The following is a 23,331-nucleotide window of genomic DNA, read 5'->3' on the forward strand; positions in this document are numbered from 1 at the left end:
GACATGAGCGGATGCAAGGAATTTTTGGCACCCAATAAAACATCCTCATTAAAATCATAGGTAAATTAGTGGATGCTAAATTGGGGTAAATTCTAAATATGCACAGCCTGTGGTCCCCCCCAACCCACAGGGTCACAGTACAGTCCTGCAAAGACATCATCCATGGGCACCTAAGTATGTAAAAGGACAGAACCAGGACCTGGACACGGCCTGATCTTTCCATCCTCTCTCAGAAAGAAAGGCATCATGAGAAAGGAAACTAATTTCACAAACATGAGGACAGAGGTTTATTGCTCATGGTGACAGAAGGCTAAGCTGAGTCCTAGAAGGAAGGTACAGTTGGTGTGAGAAGAGTCAAGGCAACTCCCCCTCCTCCCCCGCCGCCGCGACATCTCCGGAAAAGCAGGCAGGCTCTCAGGGGAACATCTTCGGGGGGTCGGCTGACCATAAGACACACAAACCCCCAAAGCCATGACCCTCACCCTTCAGCGGGTCCCAGGGCTCTGAAATCCCCTCCTTCAAGAAGCAGCATAAAGAAAAGTTGTAGTTGTAGAGTGACTGAGAAAGCCATCGTGGGTGGAGTTTAAACCTACAAGTTCAGAGCATGTTTGTTGGGCTAGGAACTGAGCCCTGTATGTGGGTTTAGGATCTGAGATCCTCTCCATTCTAGGCTCTGTTCTCCGGCTTCTTAAAATACTTTTACACGGGGCCCAGCTGTCCAACAGCGCTCAGGCCTTCAACGTCAAGCCGTCCGCTGGGCTGCTGTCAAGGAAGTCATCCCAGGCCCTTGACAGAGATGCTGATCTGGACCTTCCTAAGTGTTTTACCTGAGAAATCCATGTGACATTTGATAAATTATCAAATGAGGTAGATAATTCTCTTGGGAATAATGAAGCCGGGGAAGTTTTATAGACTGTATATAGATGAATATAAACGTTTATCTAAAGGTAATCCTAGCAGAGTTGGTGGGTGTTGATCACTAATGAAGTGATTTTCTTCTCACTTCTCCTTGGGTTTTGATACCTGTGTCCTAATAATAATGAAAATACCCAATCAGCTGGCATATTTGGGGGGCTGTCACCATGATGCCAAAACAACTGGTTCTGTCGGTTTATTGGCAGTCCTAAGGTTTAGTATAAATTACAAAATGCCTCTTCTCAAGATATGTGACATTCTAGGTGACAGATCTTATTTTTTAGCTAAAGAAGAGGTGAAAGGGATCAAGTTGCTTCTGGGAGTATAATTTGTTGCTTGCACAGAGCAAGCAGGAAGAGAAGTTGACAGTTATTCCTCCAACCTGACATTGACGAAAACTTATTTGATTGTTTGAATCTGACTATTGACCTCAGCCACTGGGTCACTACTCCTCCGCTGCCCAAAGAGTATTTGTGTGAAAGAGAGACAGTCGGATTCAGTGGTGCATATTTTCCTGGCTCTTTGCTTGTCTTCAACCTTACTGATGCTTTTGGGGTTGGGAGAGCGAAGAGGGAACAGCTGCTTGATGCTAGGAAAGCGCAACAAAAGTGAGTATCTGTTGTGATTCAAACCAGAGGGGCCAAATGTGCGCTGAACCAGAGCAATTTTGTTTCAGTAGCACACAAAGTCCTATATGGGCAGTGATGTGCTGGGAGATGTTTAGCAATGAGTTTTCAGTGGAGAAAAGGGCCTGGTTTGTAGCCTTTGCTGACTTTCACGGTATAAATATGCCCATCACGGCTGATTTCAAGCTACCAGGGTGATGTCCCAGAACACAGAATTGGGAAGGGCTGTGAGCCACTGGCTCCTCTAAGCAGGTGTGAGCATACCTCCAGCTGCAGCGGGGAGGCATCAAGGCTTCCAAGGCTACATCGGTCTCCATGGAAACTTAGAAACGAGACAGGAGTAGGCCAGGCTCAGTGATTTGTTTTCTAAATGAGGAGCTAAGGTCAGTAAGACGCCATTTTTTCAAACATGCACACACTTGGCTATTTTTTCGATACTGGGGCCACTCGGCAGTGAAAAGCATCAGGTTTTTCCTGGCTGGCCCCTGTGGAACGGGGTCCTCCTTTCCACGTCTCCAAAGTCAGTCTGTGCCCAGAAAAGGAAGGGCAGAAGGAGCCCTCTGAGCCTTTTGCTCCCATCCTTTCCACCCTGGAGGAACCACTTGTTAGGGTGAAGGATGGCAAAATAACTGCTCTTAGCATGCACACATCATTCGAAATGGTAAAAAGACAAATGGGAGGAGAGCCCGGACACTCATCTTATTTTTATAAAAGCAAGATGGTGGCTGCTAGTGGCTCGGCATAGTTTTCCGAGTTACGGTTTTCGGTAAAAATTTCACTCTCCTATCATGGGCCCAGGGCACTTTCTGGATCACCTTGGGAAGCCTCTACTGTCTGTTCATGACTTACAGAAACTAAGATATTGAACCCCAGGGATAATGGAACTAAGTGCCTTAAAATCAGGCTAAAAACCTGGTGAGGTCAGTTCTTCTCCAATCACCTCAAAGAACATGCTGGACAAGACACGTGAGACAAGGTGAAATGCTTCCTGCGAATTCAAGTCACAGACCAGGGTTTGGGGACCTGCCAGGCATGTTCCTCCATCCTCTTCTTGGCTCCAATAGTTATGACATGTGAATCAGAAGAAGTGACTTCGGGTCAGACTTCAAAGAACATTATTACATGTAGTACCTGCCTATTGAAAACCATTTTCATGCTAAGGTTGTCTACACACACACACGTTAGCTTTGGGGCAGGGGGAGGGAAGAGAGAGAGAAAAGTTGAATCCAATATAACCATGTCTAACGCAGCTTGTCAGCCACAGTTGGGTAACACTGGCTGTTAAACATTTTCCCCTTGGGCTTGGGGGCCCAAGGTCCCAGCTGAGCATAACTGAGTTAGTACCAGCTGAATAATATTTGGATCAAAGCAGCCACCACTGCATGTGGCCATGCCAGACGTGGGGCAAACGGCCACTGCCAACCTCGCTCTCCGGGTGACCGACGCCCCATGGAGGTCACCGCTTCTTTTCAGCATGAAGCCCGACGGTCCCGGGGTGAGCAAGCAGGTGGACACCATGCTTCCCCCCCTTCCACCAGCACTGTGTGTCCTTGATCATGACCGCACTGGGAGCGACTCCTGGGGAGTCTCTGCTGAGTCTCGGAGCTCAAAGGAGCTTCTCAGAAAGAAAAGCGAGCGCACACAGCGCGTGCCTTGGTCATCCTTTGGTGACAAACGGGCAGTTCAACGTCTGCCCTGCAGGCACCAGGAACCAGGCTTCAGAGCCGCCCCAAGCCAGGGGTCCCGCATCCCGAGGCTTGGAGGAGGTGGCGGCGGGCCGTGTCCACCCAGGCGCCCCGAGCCCCGCCCTTCCCTTCTTCTCACCAGCCGCCTCCTTCCAAGCGCTCCAGCGGAGCAACGCGCTTCACTCGGAGACCGGCAGAATGTTCTGGCTGTGGGAGTCCCGGCTGAGGCCGGAGGAGCGGAGCGATCGCCGGCGGAGGACCCTGTTCAGGATCTCTTGGCAGCTCTTGCGGTACTGGTGCCGCAGTAAGGAGTACACGAAGGGGTCGGACGCGGCCTTGCTGTAGGCCAAGCACTTGGACAGCACCCCCCAGTGGGAGCTGATGGGTACTGCAGAGGACAGCTCCACCAGCCTGTGGACAGAGACCGGGAGGATGTTGGGTTATCACAGCACAGCCGGGCGATGCCCGCGCTGCCGCCTGAGCCCGCGACCCCAGCTTCCGGTCAGAGATTCGGACTCTCTGAGGCTGCCTCCTCCAGTGACAAGGACAACAGCAGTGACAACCATTACCAATGGTGGCCACTCACCAGGCACTTCTTTTAGGCCAGGTACTGTGCTAGTGATACGTATTACACTCGATTTCATGGAACCCTGGAAGTTTAGACATCTCCATTCTACAGGTGAGGAAATCAACATCCAAGGACGTTATGTACTTTGCCAGTAAGCTGTAAAGGCGGGATTTGAACTCAGGTCTGTCTGATTCGGGAACCCATGCTGATCTGAGAAACGCACTTAGAGTTTCATTGCATCCTGGCCACTGGCTCTAACTCTCCTGCTGACTTGTTCTGTGACCCTGGGCAAGTCATTTGCGTTCCTGGGGCCTGAAAGTTTTATATGAAAAGTGAGAAGCCAGATAAGCTCATCTCTATGATCACTGCAGGCAGAATAGATGGATTCTTTGCTTCAGAAAATCCTAGCTCTGCCTTCCAAGGGAGGTTGCCTGGGAGGAAGGGCTGAGAACAGTTTTCCAAATATTCGGCAAAGCTCAAAGTATGTCTCACAGCAGGGAAGAATCTGCTGGTGAGAAAGGTTTCTTCCCAGGGCTGGGATCTTGGGGCCCCTGGCAATAGCAGCAGTAGGAGATGCCCTAAAGTGACCTTATTCTTTAGAAGGAGGTAAGGGAAGAGGCGGCTTCCGTGTCAAAGGCGCTCAGTTCTGAGACCCATCCAACAACTCCATTCAACAGTGCTAAGGCCATGCCATGAGGGAGTGACAGCCTTCCTCTATGTAAATGGAAAGAAAGTAAAATTGTCAGTCGCTCAGTCATGTCCGACTCTTTTCAACCCTGTGGACTGTAGCCTGCCCAGCAGAGTGTCCTGGAATTCTCCAGGCAAGAATACTGGAGTGGGGTAACCATTCCCTTCTCCAGGGGATCTTCCCGACTCAGAGATCAAACTGAAGTCTCCTACATTTCAGGCAGATTCTTTACCATCTGAGCCACCAGGGAATTCCCTCCAAATCAAGCCATTAATTCTTTTCTCCCAAATGCGTCCAGAACCTTTGGCTAAATTTCGACATTAACCAGCATTAATATAAGGTACGAAAGGCCACAGAGCTGGGAGGGAGCTTGAAAATTATAAATTACCTTCTCCCCACCCACTGTCAAATGAATAAATCAAGGCCCAGAGAGGGAAAGAGGTTGCCCAACATCACACAGCAAGCCTGTGATGGAGGAAGATCCACGAACTGTGCTCAGACTGGGATCTGGCATCTGTATCCTACCTGGGAGGCGGGGTGAGGGAGGGGTCTTCAGGATGGAAGGCAGGGTGGCTCTCAGCGTGGAAGGCTGCCCTGGTGAGAACCCAGGTGCCGAAAACACCCAGCTTGGGCTGCAACCCTGTGCTGCCAACTCGAGTGATTTTCCTGAAGGTTTCTTTGGGTTTATGTCATGAGGATGAGCTCATGAAAGGAAGGAGGAGGAAGGAAGCTGATGGGGTGACATTCCCTGTTGCAATGATCCCCTTTTTGAACAGGTCCTTGATGTCTCCATTCTGAGGCCCTTCTATCTGGCATCCTGTTTCCAGCACCACTATCTGCCCTTGCCCTCCTACCCCGAGGGGGAATGTGGCCACGGTTCTGCTCCTCTCCTTGGGAGTCTGAATGGGGGAAAAAATGGAGCTGTTGGCATTTGGGAAATCTGTACTTTTAAGAAATCTACGTTGGGAAGTGATGAGTATAAAGGAACCAAAACCCCTGAGTCTAGAATTCACACCTAATAATAACAATGAAATAGTGGAATGCCAACACATTGTCGCTATGTGATGCCAAATTGCTTTTCCAAAATGTCTAGTCTTCTCCATATAGATAAATTGAGTCTGAGCATTTGAGCTCTCCTAAGAGGACTTATTAAGAGCCAAATAGCATCAAACCATCCAGCAAGATAAAAATTATTATTTGCAGGTTCTGTAGATTTCCCAGAATAAAATTTTTGAGGACAATTTAAAATTTCACCATTGAGATAATAAAGAGGTAAACTCTATTGCATTTGCTTCTCAGAGATTTTATGTCCAGTCTGAACATGCCTGGCTCAATAATAACAGCTCCCAGTTGAGTATCTCCTTTGGGCCAAATATGAGATGTGCACACTCTCTAATCCTACAGTTACCCTCTGCCGAAGACGTGTCATTCGTCCCACTTTACAGATGAGGAAATCAAGGCTCAGAGTGACTGTGCAACAAGCCAGCATCTCCTCAATGGGAAGCCCAGTTGCATCTAACTGCAGCCCACGTCTTGCCTGGGTACCATCCTGGGATTCAAATCTCTGCATTGCTGGTTGGACAGGGTGAGTTCTGGGGTCCCTCCCGGCCCTGAGAGGTCCCTCCCTTTCCGTGAAGTTGCTCTGCGCTACCCAGCACTTCTGTCACCCCATCCACAGTGCCCAGGACTTCTATTCTGAAAAGCCAGCGTCTGGCCTTCTCAAGGCCTCCAGGCAAAGGGATGCTTCAGATCAGCCTGGGCCTGGGCACTGCTCCCACGGGGCCCCCGGGCCAGGGTGAACCTAGGAGGCTCCTTTCTGTGACCGGATGTGGCTGCCTGACCTGCTTTCTGATTTTCCTGTGCATGGGGATCCCCCCTGCCATGTGCCCACCATGGCTGGCTTTGTTCTGTTCCAGCTCTGACAGTTCCAAGTCCCTACTGCTTTAGGGGCCTGGGCAGGGGCAGGGGTTTCTGTGATGCTACAATTGCTTCTTTCTAACTTCATATCTGGGCAGGGGATGGCCTCATGGTCCCCTCCAGATGACCTTTGAGAAAGGGAATGCTCCAGCCTGTCTTCCCATGCCAGGCCCAGCCACCTCCTCTGAACACCCTCCCCTCCAGCAAAGGGACATTATTATTCCGATCAGTCGCAGTTTCCTCGTGAGCAGGGTCACCGTGTGCTCAAAGTGGCCTGCCACGCTCTGCCTCTCCTCTGCCACTGCACATGATGGATTATTGAGCTCCCCTGTCCTGCCCCTGCCTGCAGGTCTGACCCAAGAGCCCTGAGTTTAGGGGTTATTGGCTCAGGTGTTAGTTAATTAAGGGGGACTTGGTTTCCTTTCTCCCTAGCCCCCTGTTGTAGGTTGAACTATGTCTCTCCAAATTCATAGGCTGAAGTCCTAACTCTCAACACCTCAGCTGCTGCTGCTGCTGCTAAGTCGCTTCAGTTGTGTCCAACTCTGTGTGACCCCATAGAGGGCAGCCCACCAGGCTCCGCCGTCCCTGGGATTCTCCAGGCAAGAATACTGGAGTGGGTTGCCATTTTCTTCTCCAATGCATGCATGCATGCTAAATTGCTTCAGTCGCATCTGACTCTGTGTGACCCCAGAGAGGGCAGCCCACCAGGCTCCTCTGTCCACAGGATTCTCTAGGCAAGAATACTGGGGTGGGTTGCCATTTCCTTCTCCAAGCAACACCTCAGAGTGGAACCTTATTTGGAACCAGGTTTTTTTGCAGGTGTAATCGGTTAAGATGAAGTCCTGCTGGAGAAGGGTGGGCCCCTAAGCCCATGTGATGACCGTGTCCTTACAAAAGGGGGGAATCCGGGCACAGATGCATGCAGGGAGAATGCCGCAAGATGAAGGCAGAGATGGGGTGATGCTTATGAAGTCAAGCGACACTAAAGATGGCATGTAAACCATCAGAAACTCCAGGGGGCTGGCGGGGAGGCCTGGAAGAGCCTCCCTGGCAGCCTCGGAAGGACCCGCCTGGTCGGCCCCTTGATCCTGAACTTCCAGCCTCTAACTGAAGCCGCACAGTTCTACTGTTGAAGCCACTCAGGGAGCAGCAGCTAGCTACAGCGGCAGGGCTGGGAAACAGACCTATGTCCACTGAGGAGCCTGTGTGTGTGCAGAGGGTGTTAGGCAGATCTGGTTGTTCATGGGCCCCTGGTCATAACACCTGCATGGCGCCAAGCCCTTTGGAGCTCCTGGAGCCCGTGGGCACCGAGGGTCGACTCTGCGATCAGCAGAGGTCAGCAGCCCCCGGAGCAGGGCACTGTCCCTTCCTTCCCCTCCAGGAAGCAGGGTTTTTTCCCCCCACAAGCAGGGCTCCCTGCCCCCTGCCCCCACTGTCCATTAAGCACCAAGGTGACTTTCCAGGTCCCGCCTGACGTGTGTGCCCGAGAAAACTCTGCCATCGGGCAGTGTGCCGGGGGAACATTTACGCTTCTGTGCTTTGAATGCACACGTGCCTGTCCTGGACAACCTTGCCACAGCTCCCCCAGGGAGCCCTTGGGCTGAGCGCACACAGGCTGGGCGGCCGGTCAGGCTGGGGACTGAGGGGGAGGGGAAGTCAGGAGGCTGCTTTCCTGAGCATCTCGGGCGGCTCAGAGATGGCTGTGAGCCCCTGGGGGTACCGGGGCACAGCCTGGCTGCGGTGGGAGCTGTGAGATGCTGCAGGGTGTCGCTGCTGCCAAGTCAGAAGCTGAGTGTGGAGATGGGTGTTTATCTGACTCAAGGTGACCCAGAGCAGAAATCCGTGGTCCTGGCCTACCTGCCTGTCCCCACCTCTGGACCCTCTTTGTTCTGTATCTGTTCTGGGGGACCCCTCCAGGGAGCAGCTCCCCTCTCTGAGCACAAGGCCCTCTGATCCAGGTCCCAGGGAGGTCTCTGGGCTGGCTGTCACAGCAGAGGGCTGACAGTCGGGAAGCCGCCCCCTCCGCCTTCACTCACAGGGACCTCTCACCCCACCCGGCAGCCTGGCCACCCTGGTCCCGGGAGGAGGATGGAGGTACCCTTGCCAGGACTCCCGGGCAGTCTCCAACCTCCCCCCTCCTGGAGAAACCAGTGTCTCAGCTCTGGTTGTCGATAGCAATCTGCAAAGAAACTAAATTCTGGGGGAGAGAACAAGACCAGTAACAAGACCAGTAATCCCAGACCCAGCTCCTCCTCTGGGTCCTCAGAGGCTCAGAGCTTTGACAAGCACTTTCACAAACAGGGTCCCAAACTCCCCTGGCAGCGTCCCTTGCCCTTCACACGACAGGGCGGGAACTGAGGCAGAGTGACAGGCCAAGGCCACGTGGCCTGGGCATGGGAGAGCCAGGATTGAACCCTGGACCATGGGTGCCAGGCAGCACCTCCCAGCTCCTTGAGTCAGTACTAGGGTGCAGCAAGGGCCTTCACTTTCAACCCTTGAATTTAAGGTGGTAAATTGGTGCCCCCTCTTCACACCTCTGTTGATCTCCCACACATGCACTCACACACATATTCACACATGCACACACATGCACATGCTGTGCACCAGTACAACACAAGCCACAGAACATCCTTTGGGAAGCAATCCCAATGTCTTTGGAAGACATCTGGGGAATACGGTCTGTGTATGTGAAGATATGTAAGTAACAAGCTAGGCTTCCCTGGTGGCTCAGCTGGTAAAGAATCCGCCTGCAATGCAAGAGATCCAGTCCCTGGGTTCGGAAGATCCCCTGGAGAAGGAAATGGCAACCCACTCCACTACTCTTACTTGGGAAATCCCATGGACAGAGAAGCCTCATGGGCTACAGTCTATGGAGTTGGAAAAGAGTTGGACATGACTAAACAACAAGCTGAGCTTAAAATATTCATGAGACATTAGCTGGAAAAGGCCTTTGATTAATAGAATATTAACACTGGGCACATTAAAGCCCTCTGCTGTCATAATTCCATGACTCTGAAAAGCCACAATAATGCTGCTGTCAGATCCACAAAGGCCTTGAAGCCCCACTCCGATGATCTGGGACAATCATAATTACTTGTAAGCATATATCGCTGGGGAGACGATAGCCTTACAAATGCTTCTAGAAAGTGCATGCCAATTCAGAAAAGTGTAATTCGAACTTCTGGATGAGAATCTGTTGCAGGTCCTCACACTCTGCTCACACACTCTGCAAAGAGCCAGGCTTGGCCCACTAGGGCTTTCGGTGTCAGTGTGTGAACAGAAGGCAGTGACCTCTGTTAAGAGTGAGGGTGGGGGGACTTCCCTAGTGGTCCAGTGGTTAAGAATCTGTCTTCCAATGCAGGGGACGTGGGTTTGATCCCTGGCTGGGGAACCAAGATCCCACACGCCATGCCTTAGGGCAACTGAGCCCACGTGCCGCACCTACTGAGACCACACATTGCAACTAGAGTCCACACGCTGCAATGAAAGATCCTGTGTGCGCAACTAACGCCCGACGCAGCCAAATAAAAAGAGTGAGGGTGGAGGCTTCCAATGCATTCCTCTGTCATCTGACATGCCCCAAAATGCAGGTGCAAGGGGCTTTTTGGTTGGTTGGCGCAATGCGGGAATCTGAGAGGTATGCATGCATGGTCAGCGTTGGGCCACCCAAGTCTGCTGATGACTCCAGCTGCCAGTAGTGATGGCCTCCGGGCCCGACTCCAGGTCCACACAAGCCGCTGTCAGCCTGGTGGGAGGTCAGAGGTGACTCCATGCAAACACTGCTGCCTCTAGTGAAAGGACTCACTCACCTACCTGCTTTAACCCACAGGAGTCTGGATACTATGTTCGGGTTCACGCCAAGCTGCCTGGGCCTAGGAAGTTGAATCAAAAGCCTGTGGACAAACATTTCTATATTTTCAGTGCCTGGTCCCCAGGCTTTGGAGATGTAACATGGTCACAGGGCTAAATTTCTGCCAACAGGCCTGGCACTGGCCTTGAACCCTTGGATCTGCCAGTTGCTACTGCTATGGCCATGGGCCACTCATCTCACCTGGCTGACCCTCAGTAAATGGGGATTCTAGCACTTACCTTGAAGGCGAGCTGTACAGAGTAGAATCAGGTAGGTGCTGGTATATCCTGACTGCACTATAGGTGCTGAATAAGTGATAGGTATGGTTATGAAGGGCCTTCTCAGGTGACTGCTAATGGTAAAGAAACTGCCTGTCAATGCAGGAGACATAATAGACAAGGGTTTGATACCTGGATCAAGAAGATCCCCTGGAATAGGAGATGGAACCCACTCCAGTATTCTTGCCTGGAGAATCCCATGGACAGAGGGCTACAATCTGTAGGGTCACAAAGAGTCAGACACGACTGAAGTGACTTAGCACACACGCATGGTTATAGAGACTCCACATCCTCCAATAAGGGAAGTCGGAGAATCTATTTGAAGACTTGAGTGGTCTTAACCCAAGAATGGTGCTTCCTGATCTGAGACAGCGATCAGGCAGATGTGGACAGACTGGGGAGAAGGAGAAGGAGCCCCCTCCCCGCCAGCTGGACCTTCCTGATCAGCTCAAATTGGGGGCAGATGTCACAGCACAAGTTCCTTCTCTTTCTTGATATTCTGATTCTGCTAGCTCCCAGTGTTTGCCATGGCTGATCTAACATCAACCCACAGGCTTGCCCATGTCTCCACCCATGAGAGGAGTAGCAAGGCAGGCTGCATAGAAGGAGGTTGTCCTTGTGGAGTTACCGGAAATAGTAGTATCTGTACTGACGGCTCAATGAGAGGTTTAAGTACCACTCGAGCACCTTGATCCTAATCCTCGCAGAAGCCGCAGCTTTGTGGTTCTGAGTGGGTCATGGCAGCAAGTGTCTTCCTACATCCTCTGGGAGGAAGGAGAAGCCTCCATGCAGGGCAAGGGGCCCCCCGCGTGGGCTTTGGCTCCAGGCAGACCCTGGCTGGAACCCTGGCCGAGTCACTCACAGGATTGGCCTCAGAATCCATCTCAACAACTGTGCTGGCTTGTGACATGCAGTGGATCCCAGTTGGCCTGCAACCAGCAGACTGTCCCTGGATGAGCAGCTGCTAGAGAAACTACCATTTCCATAACCCATGGCTCTAGGTCTTCCATGGGGAATCATCTCCCATAAGAAATTAAATTCTCAACTACTTTTCCAGAACAGAGCTTGACTTTGCTTCTGAGATGAAGGCGACTGTGTCCACACTCAGAAACCAGCTTGGGAAGAATAGGAGAAGAATCAACTGTCAGCAAAAATATGAGCGGTCCTGATTCCGGTGCTGGCGATAGTGGCAGGTACACCATGAGGAAGGCCTTGCGTGGGTTATTTTATGCATTCCCTCCTAGAGTCTGACTTCTCCCCACAAGGAGTGTGCAGTTCTCAGCCCCGACTCAGTGTATACGATGGGAGAGTTTGGGTCCGGCCCCTTGGAGGTGGGGGTCAGAGCAAATTCTGCCCCACCCCCAGTCTACCCCACCTCACCTGTTTTAGCAGTTCCACCACCCTGGCATTGGAGGTGTAGGTCGGGTGTGACCCTGGACTTACCCAGCACACACCTGGAGCCCATAAGGTCCCCTGCACGTGATGAGCAAGTTCACACATGCCCCTCTCCCTGGGGTGTGCCTGGGGCCCCTGCTACCGCAAAGACCAGGCCCCTCGTGGGACTCTGTCTTCAATCATGGAAGGGGAGTGGGGGTAGGGTGTGGGCAGGGGAAGGTGGTTTCAAGATGGGTGTCATTTCAAGAGGATTAGCCACAAGGATCTGCCGGCCACAAAGTCCCTCCCCATCACCCTGTCTTGGGACCCGATGTCCCCTCATTCAGACCCTTGGAGGACTCCTGCCTCGATGCATTTGATCTACAGAGGAAGCCACTGATTCGGCCACTGTTTATTCTTGCCCGTCTAGCTGCCAGCACTGAGCAGGGTGCTGGACAGGGGAGGAGGGGAAGGAGGGCGTTCTGAGCGTTCTGGGAGCGTGGCCAGAAGGACCACCCCAGGAACCAAAGTGCTCCTGCTCAGAAGAGAACAATCTAGAGAGGTCAAGCTCGCTGGTGGCTCAGACGGTAAAGCGTCTGCCTGCAATGCAGGAGACCCGGGTTTGATCCCTGGGTCGGGAACATCCCCTAGAGAAGGAAATGGCAACCCACTCCAGTATTCTTGCCTGGAAAATTCCACGGATGGAGGAGCCTGGTGGGCTACAGTCCCTGGGGTTGCAAAGAGTCAGACATGACTGAGTGACTTCACTTTTTTCAGAAGTCAAGGGAAAGAGGGAGCTGGGAGTAAGAACACGGGCATGCCTGGACCCCAGATTCTCTGACTAGAGGCCAGCACTATCTGACAGAAAGAGAAGGTGAACCACAGGTGTGAAAAGAAACATGTGAAGTTAATGTTAATTACAAACCTTATTTAATTCAATATATTCAAGATTTCACTATGGAATCAATACGAAAAGTTCACATTATACATATATTGGTGGTTTAGTAGCTGGTCGTGTCCGACTCTGGCTACCCCATGGACTGTAACCCACCAGGCTTCTCTCTTCATGGGATTTTTCAGGCAAGAATCCTGGAGTGGGGTGCCATTTCCTTCTCCAGGGGATCTTCCCAACCCAGGGATAGAACCTGTGTATCCTGCATTGCAGGCAGATTCTTGGCTGCTGAGCCACCAGGAATCTCATATATACATATGTGTGTGAAGTCGTGCTAAGTCTTGGAAACCCAGGATGCATGTCATACCTACGGCACATCTCACTGTGGACAAGTCATGTTCAAGTATTTCAGTGGGACCCGTGGTTGGTGGCTCCTCTGTGGGGCTCTAGACCTGGCCCACGCTGTCCCTTCTGCTGGGATTGTCCCCCTGCATAGCCACGCCCCCTTCACTCACTCCTGCCTCAGAAGTCTGAGACGTTTCCGGATCAGATGCCGTGTCGTGGTGGTCCATCCAGGTGGGAGGGCCTTATCTACAGGGTCACATGCCCCTCGCAGGGGTCTCCTGCAGAACCTCACCAGGCCATGCCTCCCCTAAAGGGTCTCCTTCAGGCTCCGCACAGAGAAGGTGCTGGGGAAATACGCGTCAAAATGAAATGATGGTATGTTTTCATGTTTTGGTTTCTCCGGTAGTCATGTATGGATGTGAGAGTTGGACTCTAAAGAAAGCTGAGTGCCGAAGAATTGAGGCTTTTGAACTGTGGTGTTGGGGGAGACTCTTGAGAGTCCCTTGGACTGCAAGGAGATCTAACCAGTCCATCCTAAAGGAAATCAGTCCTGAATATTCATTGGAAGGACTGATGCTGAAGCTCAAACTCCAATACTTTGGCCACCTGATGTGAAGAACTGACTCATTTGAAAAGACCCTGATGCTGGGAAAGATTGAAGGCGGGAGAAGGGGACGACAGAGGATGAGATAGTTGGATGGCATCACCGACTCGATGGACATGAGTTTGGGTAAGCTCTGTGAGTTGGTGATGGACAGGGAGGCCTGGCGTGCTGCAGTCCATGGGGTCACAAAGAGTCAGACACGACTGGGTGACTGAACTGAACTTGCATGGTTTCTGAGCTTGGTTTAGGATGGTTCCTTTGCGCACACAGGAAAGTCAAGGCAGTGTCTGGATGGGGTGGTGGCAGTGGGGCGGGGGAGGGTTTCGCAGAGGTTTCCTAAGCATTGCTTTTCCTCCCCTGTAAGTTGCCATCTGTCCCCACAAAAGATGAACAGTTTTATGAGTGTTTTTTAAAAGTCCAAATGCACCATGTCCATTTGGAGAGAACATATTGAGTTGTGAACCGACCGTCAATTTCACTGGAACAGTTTTTTTTTCTTTTCTGGGCACCATTAGAGGGAAGCAAGCTATAATCAGAAAAAAGGAAAATTTTGTGGGGAAATGCGATTAAGCCAAGGAAAATCCAATAGCTTAAATTTGGAGTTGAATTACTTTTTGTCCTCTGAGGGTTCAAGTTCACCTCATTAGCCCGCAAGTCCCCTTTACTGTGGGAGCTAAGAGAAGGGGTGTCTACATGCCCTCCCTTCCCGATTCATCTCTCCTCCCTCTATCTAAGCCCCTTTAGTTCACACAACAGTCAGTCCCAGGCCAGGCACCGTGGCTGGTGCGGTAGGTAGGGGAGGGAGGGGGGATGCATCCAGACCAAGCCTGTGACACACACACGCTCCCCAGGTGTGAAGCCCTTGAACGCTTACAACAACCCTAAGGGGCAGGCACTGCTCACTTCTGGTTTATAGATGACAGGTTGGAAGCTCAGAGAGGCAATATCACTGGCCCAAGGTCACACAGCTAGCAGGAAGTAGAGGAGCTGGAATTTGAACTCCAGAGCCCAGGCAGACAAACTCAGCAGCCCACCCTCGGAGAGCAACTGAAACCCACTCTCCTGTGTTCTGCCTGGGCTTCGTGTCCCACAGAAACCCGCATCTCTGCAAGTTCTGACATCCTGGCTAGACATGGCAGACCTACACCAGGGGCTCCCACCCAGGGGTGGTTCTGGTCCCCAGGTTGCCTAGATCTGTCAGTGTCTGGAGACATTTCTAGTTGTCAAAACTCGGAGCAGGAGGGAAGACGTGCTGCTGGTGGGCAGTGGTAGATGACAGAGGGGCTGCCAACATCTCATGATGCACAGGACACCTCCACCCACAACACAGACTGTCAGGAGTGCTGAGGCCTAGTGGGTAGTTCCAGAAGGAAGAACGGATGGATGTGCTCTGCTCAGGACAGACTCATCCAGAGACCTACAGACAGTCTGACATCCTACGTTTAAAGTAAGAGGCAAGCCCACTAGCCTTCCCCCAGAGGGAGTGGCTACCACAGGAAAGACAGTGAGAGATGCTCTGGGCTTGTGCTGTGTGGAGAAGAGAAGATGGGCGCTGCTGAGGGGCGAGCCCGGCTCACTGCCAGCCCATCATTAGGGCCCCCGGGACAAACATCCTTCTGGACTACATAAAGCAGGATTGGCAGCGTGGGTGGAACTATGGGGAGCCAGGTTTCAGCTCACTGTGAGGAGGGACAGGGAGAGACAGAGGGACCTGGGCAGTGAGCCTCTCCTCCCTGGAGCACCATCCTTCTCTGGGGGGTGGTGAGGCAGGGCATCCCTTCCAGGTCCCGGCCACCTGAGGATGCAGGAAGATGCTGGGGGATACTGAGGGTGATGAGGGATGCTGGGGGATACTGGGGATGCTGAGAGATGCTGGGGGATGCTGGGGGATGCTGAGGGATGCTGAGAGATGCTGGGGGATGCAGGAGGATGCTGGGGGAAGCTGGGGGCTGCTGAGGGCTGCTGAGGGATACTGGGGATGCTGGGGGATACTGGGGATGCTGAGGGATGCTGGGGGATGCTGAGGGATGCTGAGAGATGCTGGGGGATGCAGGAGGATGCTGGGGGAAGCTGGGGGCTGCTGAGGGCTGCTGAGGGATACTGGGGATGCTGAGGGATGCTAGGGGATGCTGAGGGATACTGGAGGTGCTAGTGGATACTGAGGAATTCTGGGGATGCTGAGGGGAGGCTGAGGGATGCTGGGGGATGGGCCATATGCTCCCTCTTTCACACATACACACACATACACATGCACACAAAACCCTGCACAGCTCCTACTGCCCAGGTTCAACATCCACTTTCCAATAGAACATCAAAATCCTTTATATTTTCACCATTCCAAATACTTAAGCCATTTTGGATACAAATTTGTGTGTGCAGGGGTGTTTCCTCTCCAGTGAGCAACAATGACTGGGTAATACTTTTTTTTTTTCTGGCTACAACATGTAAGGAAAATTCTGTAGTTGGAGGAGGTTGGCTTCTGGAATGTACATCCCTGAGGCCATGGTACTGCAACCTTGACTGGCATGGGGGATGGGGACAGGGAGAGGACGTGACAAGCCACAACGCCTGGACTCAAAGCGGCAGATCCCGGAGCCGTGGGACAGGTGGGCCCCTCTGGCTGGGCACGGAGCACGTGCCCTGCTCCCTGGGCAGGTGGCACCCTGGGGCCGGGGATTCCAGGCAGGGCTCTCCTGCACTCAGCGGGCAGTAAGAACCCACCCCCTGCAGGCTGTTTTCCCCCATCTCTTCTCCCTTGTCTCCTCCTTTAGAGCTTCCTGGGTTTGGGGACTGAACGTCAGAATGATGTGCTTTGAAGTCAAGTGGGGAGTCTCACCACCTTTCGGTCCTAAGTTTAATCCAGAAGAATCTGAGGCTGAAAAGCAAAAGCATATGGCCTCCTTCTCCCTCATCTGTCAAGTTCATTCTCATCCTCTGATCCACCCTCTGGAAAACACGTGGCCAAGTGAGGCCCGCCACGGCTAAAGGCCACACAGGCTGGCGTGGCTCTCTGGAGCCCCGCGCCCAACCCGACCCGCCCCAAGCTCTGGGCGCGCCGGCCAAGCTCACCTGGTGATCACGTAGGGCGCAAAGCATACGAGGAAGGTGCCTATGAAGGTGCTGATCTTCCTGCTGGCTCGCTGCCGCCGCCTCTTCTGCTCCTCCAGACAGCGTTCCCGCACACTGCACACAAGAGGGGGGAAGGTGAGTCCCGGGGGGGCTGGCCAGTCACAGGGGCTCACTATCGTGCATGCAGGTGGTGGCCGTGAGAGCGGGAACTTGGCCACAGAGCCAGAGAGATGCGCGCTCAACTGGGCTGTGAGCACGTGACCTGGGGCACCTTGTCTGACATCACTGGGTCGTCATCTGCAAAACATGGACAGTAATACAGCAAAGCTCTGCACACAGGGGCAAGGGGAGGGTGGGACCCACTGGGAGATCAGGACTGACAAATATACACTGACGTGAAAGTGAAGTCGCTCAATTGTGTCTGACTCTTTGCGACCCCATGGACTGCGGCCCACCAGGCTCCTCCGTCTGTGGGATTTTCCAGGCAAGAGTACTGGAGTGGGTTGCCATTTCCTTCTCCAGGGGATCTTCCCGACCCAGAGATCGAACCCAGGTCTCTGGCATTGCAGGCAGGCGCTTTACCGTCTGAGCCACCCGGGAAGTCCTGGTAGGGTATACACTACCACGTGCAAAATAGATAAGCTCGTGGGAAGCTTCTGGACAACAGGGGTACCTCAGCAAGGTGCTCTGTGATGACTTAGGGGGCGCGATGGGGGGTGGGCTGGGAGGGAGCCGCCAGGGGGAGAGGATTCGACACAACATTGTAAAGCAATTGTTCTCCAATTAAAAAAATAAAAATGAGATAAAATGTTGCAAAAGGCTGCTTTGAGAATTAAATGCCTGAAGCAAAAAAAGCAATTCGCACAGTGCGGGAGCAAGTGCAAATAAACACACTCCCTGGGTAGTACCTCTAATTCTTCCCTTTACTTTATCTAATTCTGGTCTCCAATTCTTTATATTTTCATCCTGCCAGGTGGGTGTTACTTATCCTGCTTTACAATGAAGACCATGGTTGCAGAATTTGAATGCATGTCTGGGTGATTGGAGGCAGGTTCCCTCCAGCTGGGGCAGCCTGGACTTGCCTGCAGTGTGGCCCGGGCTTCCTTTCCTCCACACCTTCAGCCCTATTTCTTCCACCCCAAAGCCCCAGCCAGCCCAGGGCTACAGACATCACATTATCAGGTGACTGAAGAAGCTACCTGATTCCTTCAGAGATGAAACTCGGTGAAGATACAAGACCATTAAGTCCCTGGAGAATCAGGGACACAGCTCTGAAGATGCCCACCTGCACCTCTAACCACACTCTGTTCCTGACTCCACTCTGCTCCCTGCCTTTCGAGAACTGACATCTCAGGCCAGCTGGGAGCAGTGCTTCTTGCAACCCCTTTCCTGCAGCCTCATGAAAATGAACAAGCAACAGCCAGGCTGGCTATCTCCACAAGCGAGGCGTCACGTCCTCCAGATTCCAGGGCCCAACGTGGCCATGTGTTCCTACTGTTTACTTATTTTTCTTCACAATTAAAAAAATACTGATTTACTTTAATTGGAGGATAATTACAATATTGTGATGGTTTCTGCCATACATTAGTATGAATCGGCCACAGGCATACATTAAAATAAATGACATGATTGCAGAAGTGGACAGGGAAGAAGACTGTGGACAGAGTTATCCAGGAGTGAAGATAACTTGGCAGAAGTCAGGCCGGGGCTGCAGTGTGTGCATGCGTGCATGTTCAGTCTCAGTTGTGTCTGACTCTTTGCGGCCTCATGGACTATAGCCCACCAGGCTCCTCTGTCCATGGGATACTCCAGGCAAGAATACTGGAGTGGGATACCATTTTTATCTCCAGGGGATCTTCCCAATCCAGGGATTGAACTTGCATTGCCTGTGTCTCCTACATTGGCAAGAAAATTCTTTACTACTGAGCCTCTTGGGAAGCCAGGCTGCAGTGACCTGACACCAAAATAGGTCAGTCTGTTCAATGAAAACAAGGAGTGGGGAGAATGTTCATGAGCCAGACTCGTGAGCAGCATGAACACCAAGGCAGCCCCCACTTCCTTCCACAAGAACCAACATCTTACTAATTAATCAAGACTCTATCAGATTTCTGATCACAGATGGACAATTCCATGGTAGTTTGGACTGGTCCCCTAAAATTCCTGCAGAATTTTTTTTCTCCCTTGACTGTATCCTTCCAGGAATTTAGAAAGCTGAGGACTGGAGTCTGGCCCAGTACAGGCAGATTTCATACTGGCTGAAATGTATTACTCATGACTCACATCATGAATTAATTTCTAATAACTCATATCAATAGCCACCCACATTTCTTGAATCTTTAATATATGCACCATCTTAGATACTGTGATAGGGTTTCATTTGCATTCATTGATTTGATACTCACATCTCTATAAGATAGTAAGTAAAGTCGCTCAGTCGTGTCCGACTCTTTGCGACCCCATGGACTGTAGCCCACCACGCTCCTCCATCCATGGAATTTTCTAGGCAAGAATACTGGAGTGGGTTGCCATTTCCTTCTCCAGGGGATCTTCCTGAACCCAGGTCTCCCACATTGCAGGCAGACGCTTTACCGTCTGAGCCACCAGGGAATCCCAATCCTATAAGATGAGGACTGATAAAACTGTAATCTTCACTGTTTCAGATAAGGAGACTGAGGCACAGAGAAGTTAAGTAACTTGCTCAAGATTGCACAGTGATCGGGAGAAGGGTGGCGAAGGGTGACTGACCTGCCCAGGGTAATCAGGACTGTCTCAGGTTTAGCACTAGAAGTCCTGCAGCCTGGATGGGACACACAGGACTGTCTGGTTTTCAAACAGAGGGTCTCACATCTAAGGACCCCTCTCTGTCTTGGGCAGCCCAGGATAGTTGGTCTCCCTAAGTGATGGCAGTCATTGAACCCAGGTCATCTGACTCTGAGTGTCACCTGTCAACTCACTGAGGTCATTACACCTCCCTGAGGATGTATGCACATCATCTCTTTCAGAAAATCTGAAGCGTACATACAACCAAGGAGGCAGAGGACAGAAGGGCGATATTGCCTAAAGTCACACAGCAAGAGTCATCGTCAATCTCTTCACTTTCCAGTTACACCTGGGTGTCTGTAGCATCTTCTTGCAAAGACCTCTGGCTCTTGTGACTTGTGCAGATACAAGTGGGCATGGAGAGAAGGCACGGGTCCCCACCCTGGAGGTCTGGGTGCAGTGAGGTGACCAGCCCATCTTGCTTTGCCTGAGACGGTCTTGGTTTTCAAGCTCAAAGTTACACATCCTGGGAGCCCTCACAGTCCCAGGCCAATCAAGACAACAGTCACCCTCGCGGCGTGTCTGGTACATTCTTTACAACACAGGACTGCTTGTTTTAATAATGAAATCGGTCTCTCAAAACTCTCGGTGCAATCAGTGTGGGAATTGCAGGAGATGTGGGGGTGTGAGCTGAGAGTCCCGAGTCATCGCAGTACACTCACCCACTGAAAGGAGTTTAGGATTCTGGACATCTCCTTGAAGGTGAGGATCAAGGTCATACTGTAAATGACTCATCAAGGGGCAGCAGAGAAACTGGTGGTGACCTGGAAGCTGACCCTCCTCCGGGGTGTGACCCCCAACCATATTTTCCATTTCTCAGACATTTTAGAGTAACCCTGATCAGTAAACAAGCCCTGGCTATATGTCCTAGTCCCAGCTGTGCCCTCACAGCTGTGTGGCCTCAGAGAAGTCACTCAGTCTCTCTGAATCTGGTTCCTCATTTATCGGAGGTGGATCTCACAGTTAGGACTACAGCTGGAGCGGCCACTTCGCAGGGACAGAAGTGACTCACCTGCTACCCGGCTCTGGAGGGGGGAGGCGCTTCCTCTGCCCCCCAACCCCACCCCTGAGGGGGGACGTGGGTTCCTGCTGAGGACCTGAGGACCCAACTGTCTCCCCAGGAGCACCATCTCTTCCTCCCACCACACCAGACAATCCTGCCCCTGAGCCTTGAGGAATACTTAAAGACAGACGTTGGTTAAAGCTTTGAAGGTCCTCAGAAGGATAAACAGAAACATCTCAGGGACTCTCCAAGGAATAAAACAGACCCTTCGGAGGCTAGTATGATCAAGGGCACTCTTTGTTGTAAAAACCTGTGGGGAATTCATTTTATCAGTTCCTGCAAAGCTCTGTGTAGGAGAGAAGGATTAAACAGCAGACACCCACAGACACATTCCTTCTTTGAGTTCCCACACTACGAAGCTCAACATCTTGTACCCAGAAAAACGTAACGAGAGTATGCCGTTTGAATTAATGAACAACCCTTAAGAAAATTAATACTCAATCATTTTAAAGTGACCTTATCAAAAGAGACGATAGTAGAAATCTGCTCTAGCACAGATTTTTTTTAAAGCTGAGACTTAAGAATCTTGAGCCTTTCAGACAAAGCAAGGCTTATCAATAGATGTCAGGCTGTGAACCCTTCCGTGGCCTGGAGTCCTTTCTGATTAATACTGAGTTAATACTAACACACAAGTAGCACCAGAGCCAGACCTCTGGGCTTAAATCTGTGCATCTTGCACTGACCTGTTGTGTGGCTTTAGGCAAGTTACACAGCACTTTGTGCACCAGCCTCTTCATTTCCAAAATGGGGACAATGCAAGTACCAGTGTGGCAGGATCCTATTGAGACTAACTAAGTAAACGCCCCAGAAGGAGCTAAGACAGGGCTTGACTCAGAGTCAGCACTCATTCTGTGTGGATCCTAAGGACTGTTCATCCCACACAGATCTGTGAAACAATGGCTATGGTCCAGCACTACCTTGAAGCCCCTAACTCCCTCCCACTGGAAAAATTCTCTTCCTACATTTACGAGAGAGAGCGCACTGGGACTAGACACTGTTGCCAGGTAAGGTCTGAGCTTGAGTCTGGGCTCCCAGGCAGTGCAGAGGGTGAGAGGCTCGAAGCTCTCTTGGCCAGGTTCATTGGCCCAGAGTGCAAGCACAGTGCCTCTGTGTGTGTGTGTGTGTGTGTGTGTGTGTGCGTGCATGTTGGGTGGGGGGGAGTTTGTCCCAAAGGCCGTGACAAGACACGGCGTTCCCTTGAGCCAAAAGGAGACGGGCTCTCCAGCATGGTAACATGTGGGGTCAAAGACATGTTCCCCAGGAGGCTTCAGGAACGGGGCAGAGGGATGGATAACCCTGGGGATATCTGAAAAGTCAGTACATGAGGTGACTGTAGCTAAAACATGTGGAGTGGGTCCTGACTGAGCCCCAAAGGACAGCAGCTGGCCCAGGACTCAGAGAGACATCTGGATTTGCCTTCTGGCTTTTAGGAAAATGAAACAAAAGGCTAGGAAACAGGTGGGCTGATGGTGGAGAAAAGCCTCGAGTTTGGGGTCAGGACTGGTGTGAGCAATCCTGCCCTGAGACCTGAAAAGTGGGGGCCTGTCCTGGGCCCTGGATACTGAGGGGCCCAGGCCTCGCCAGGAAATGAAGAGTTTGGGGCTAAGGGGACGCCCACATGCTCCATCCTAGACCAAGCTCGGTGTGTGTGTGTTTGTGTGTGTGTGTGCTAAGTCACTTCAGTCATGCCCCACTCTTTGCAACTCTGTGGACAGTAACCCACCAGACTCCTCTGTCCATGGGATTCTCGAGGCAAGAGTACTGGAGTGGGTTGCCATACCCTCCTCCAGGGGATCTTCCCGACCCAGGGATCGAACCCCAGTCTCTTGTGTCTCCTGCATGGGCAAGCTGGTTCTTTACCACTAGCACCACCTGGGAAGTCCAGACCAAGCTCTAGGGACATGGGATTTTTGTCCTGCTTCCAGAAGGTGTGCAGGCATCATCCTTGGGCTCGTCCTCCTAAGGGTGGACTGTGCCACCTCTGTGCTTGGCTGGAGACCAGAGACATGGCGTCTGTGACCAACACATGGACGCAAATCCTGCAGTGTCCACCTTGTACAACAGAGGCCCCTTTCTGTGCTGGGGGACCCAGGCTGGGAGGCGAGGCAGGCGGGCTGTGTGCACAAGGCCAGTTCTGCTCTCCCCGCCGCATCCAAGCAGCCTGAGAACCCTCAGTTTGAGCGCAGCCTTGCACAGCGTTATAAATGTGTACTTCTCAAGGCAGAAGGCTACAACATCTTTCATTTAACAGTTTGTAAGCCCCGAAGGATTGATGCTTTTGAACTGTGGTGTTGGAGAAGACTCTTGAGAGTCCCTTGGACTGCAAGGAGATCCAACCAGTCCATCCTAAAAGAAATCAGTCCTGAATATTCATTGGAAGGACTGATGCTGAAGCTCAGACTCCAATACTTTGGCCACCTGATGCAAAGAACCGACTCATTTGAAAAGACCCTAATGCTGGGAAAGACTGAAGGTAGGAGGAGAAGGGGACAATAGAGGATGAGATGGTTGGATGGCATCACCGACTCAATGGACATGAGTTTGAGTAAACTCTGGGAGTTGGTGATGGCCAGAGAGGCCTGGGGTGCTGCAGTCCGTGGGGTTGCCAAGAGTCTGACACGACTGAGCAACTGAACT

At 51.9% G+C, this 23,331-nt stretch overlaps 1 protein-coding gene across 2 annotated transcripts in view; it reads right to left on the minus strand.

Moving 5' to 3' along the window:
• Positions 1–23,331, minus strand: part of GPR26 (G protein-coupled receptor 26) — a 103,592-nt gene that overhangs the window by 75,568 nt on the left and 4,693 nt on the right. The window contains exons 2-3 of one of the 2 annotated variants that reach the window (XM_043476162.1): positions 16,812–16,925; positions 3,366–3,637 (exon numbers count right to left, since the gene is read on the minus strand). In XM_043476162.1, the coding sequence (XP_043332097.1) occupies positions 3,406–3,637; positions 16,812–16,925 (346 nt within the window). In that variant the 3' untranslated portion in view covers positions 3,366–3,405. Of the gene's footprint in view, positions 1–260; positions 3,638–16,811; positions 16,926–23,331 lie in introns of those variants that run through there. The other variant, XM_043476161.1, reaches the window with a different exon arrangement.

Source organism: Cervus canadensis, chromosome 8 (genome assembly GCF_019320065.1).
Source record: "Cervus canadensis isolate Bull #8, Minnesota chromosome 8, ASM1932006v1, whole genome shotgun sequence".
Lineage (NCBI taxonomy): Eukaryota > Metazoa > Chordata > Mammalia > Artiodactyla > Cervidae > Cervus > Cervus canadensis.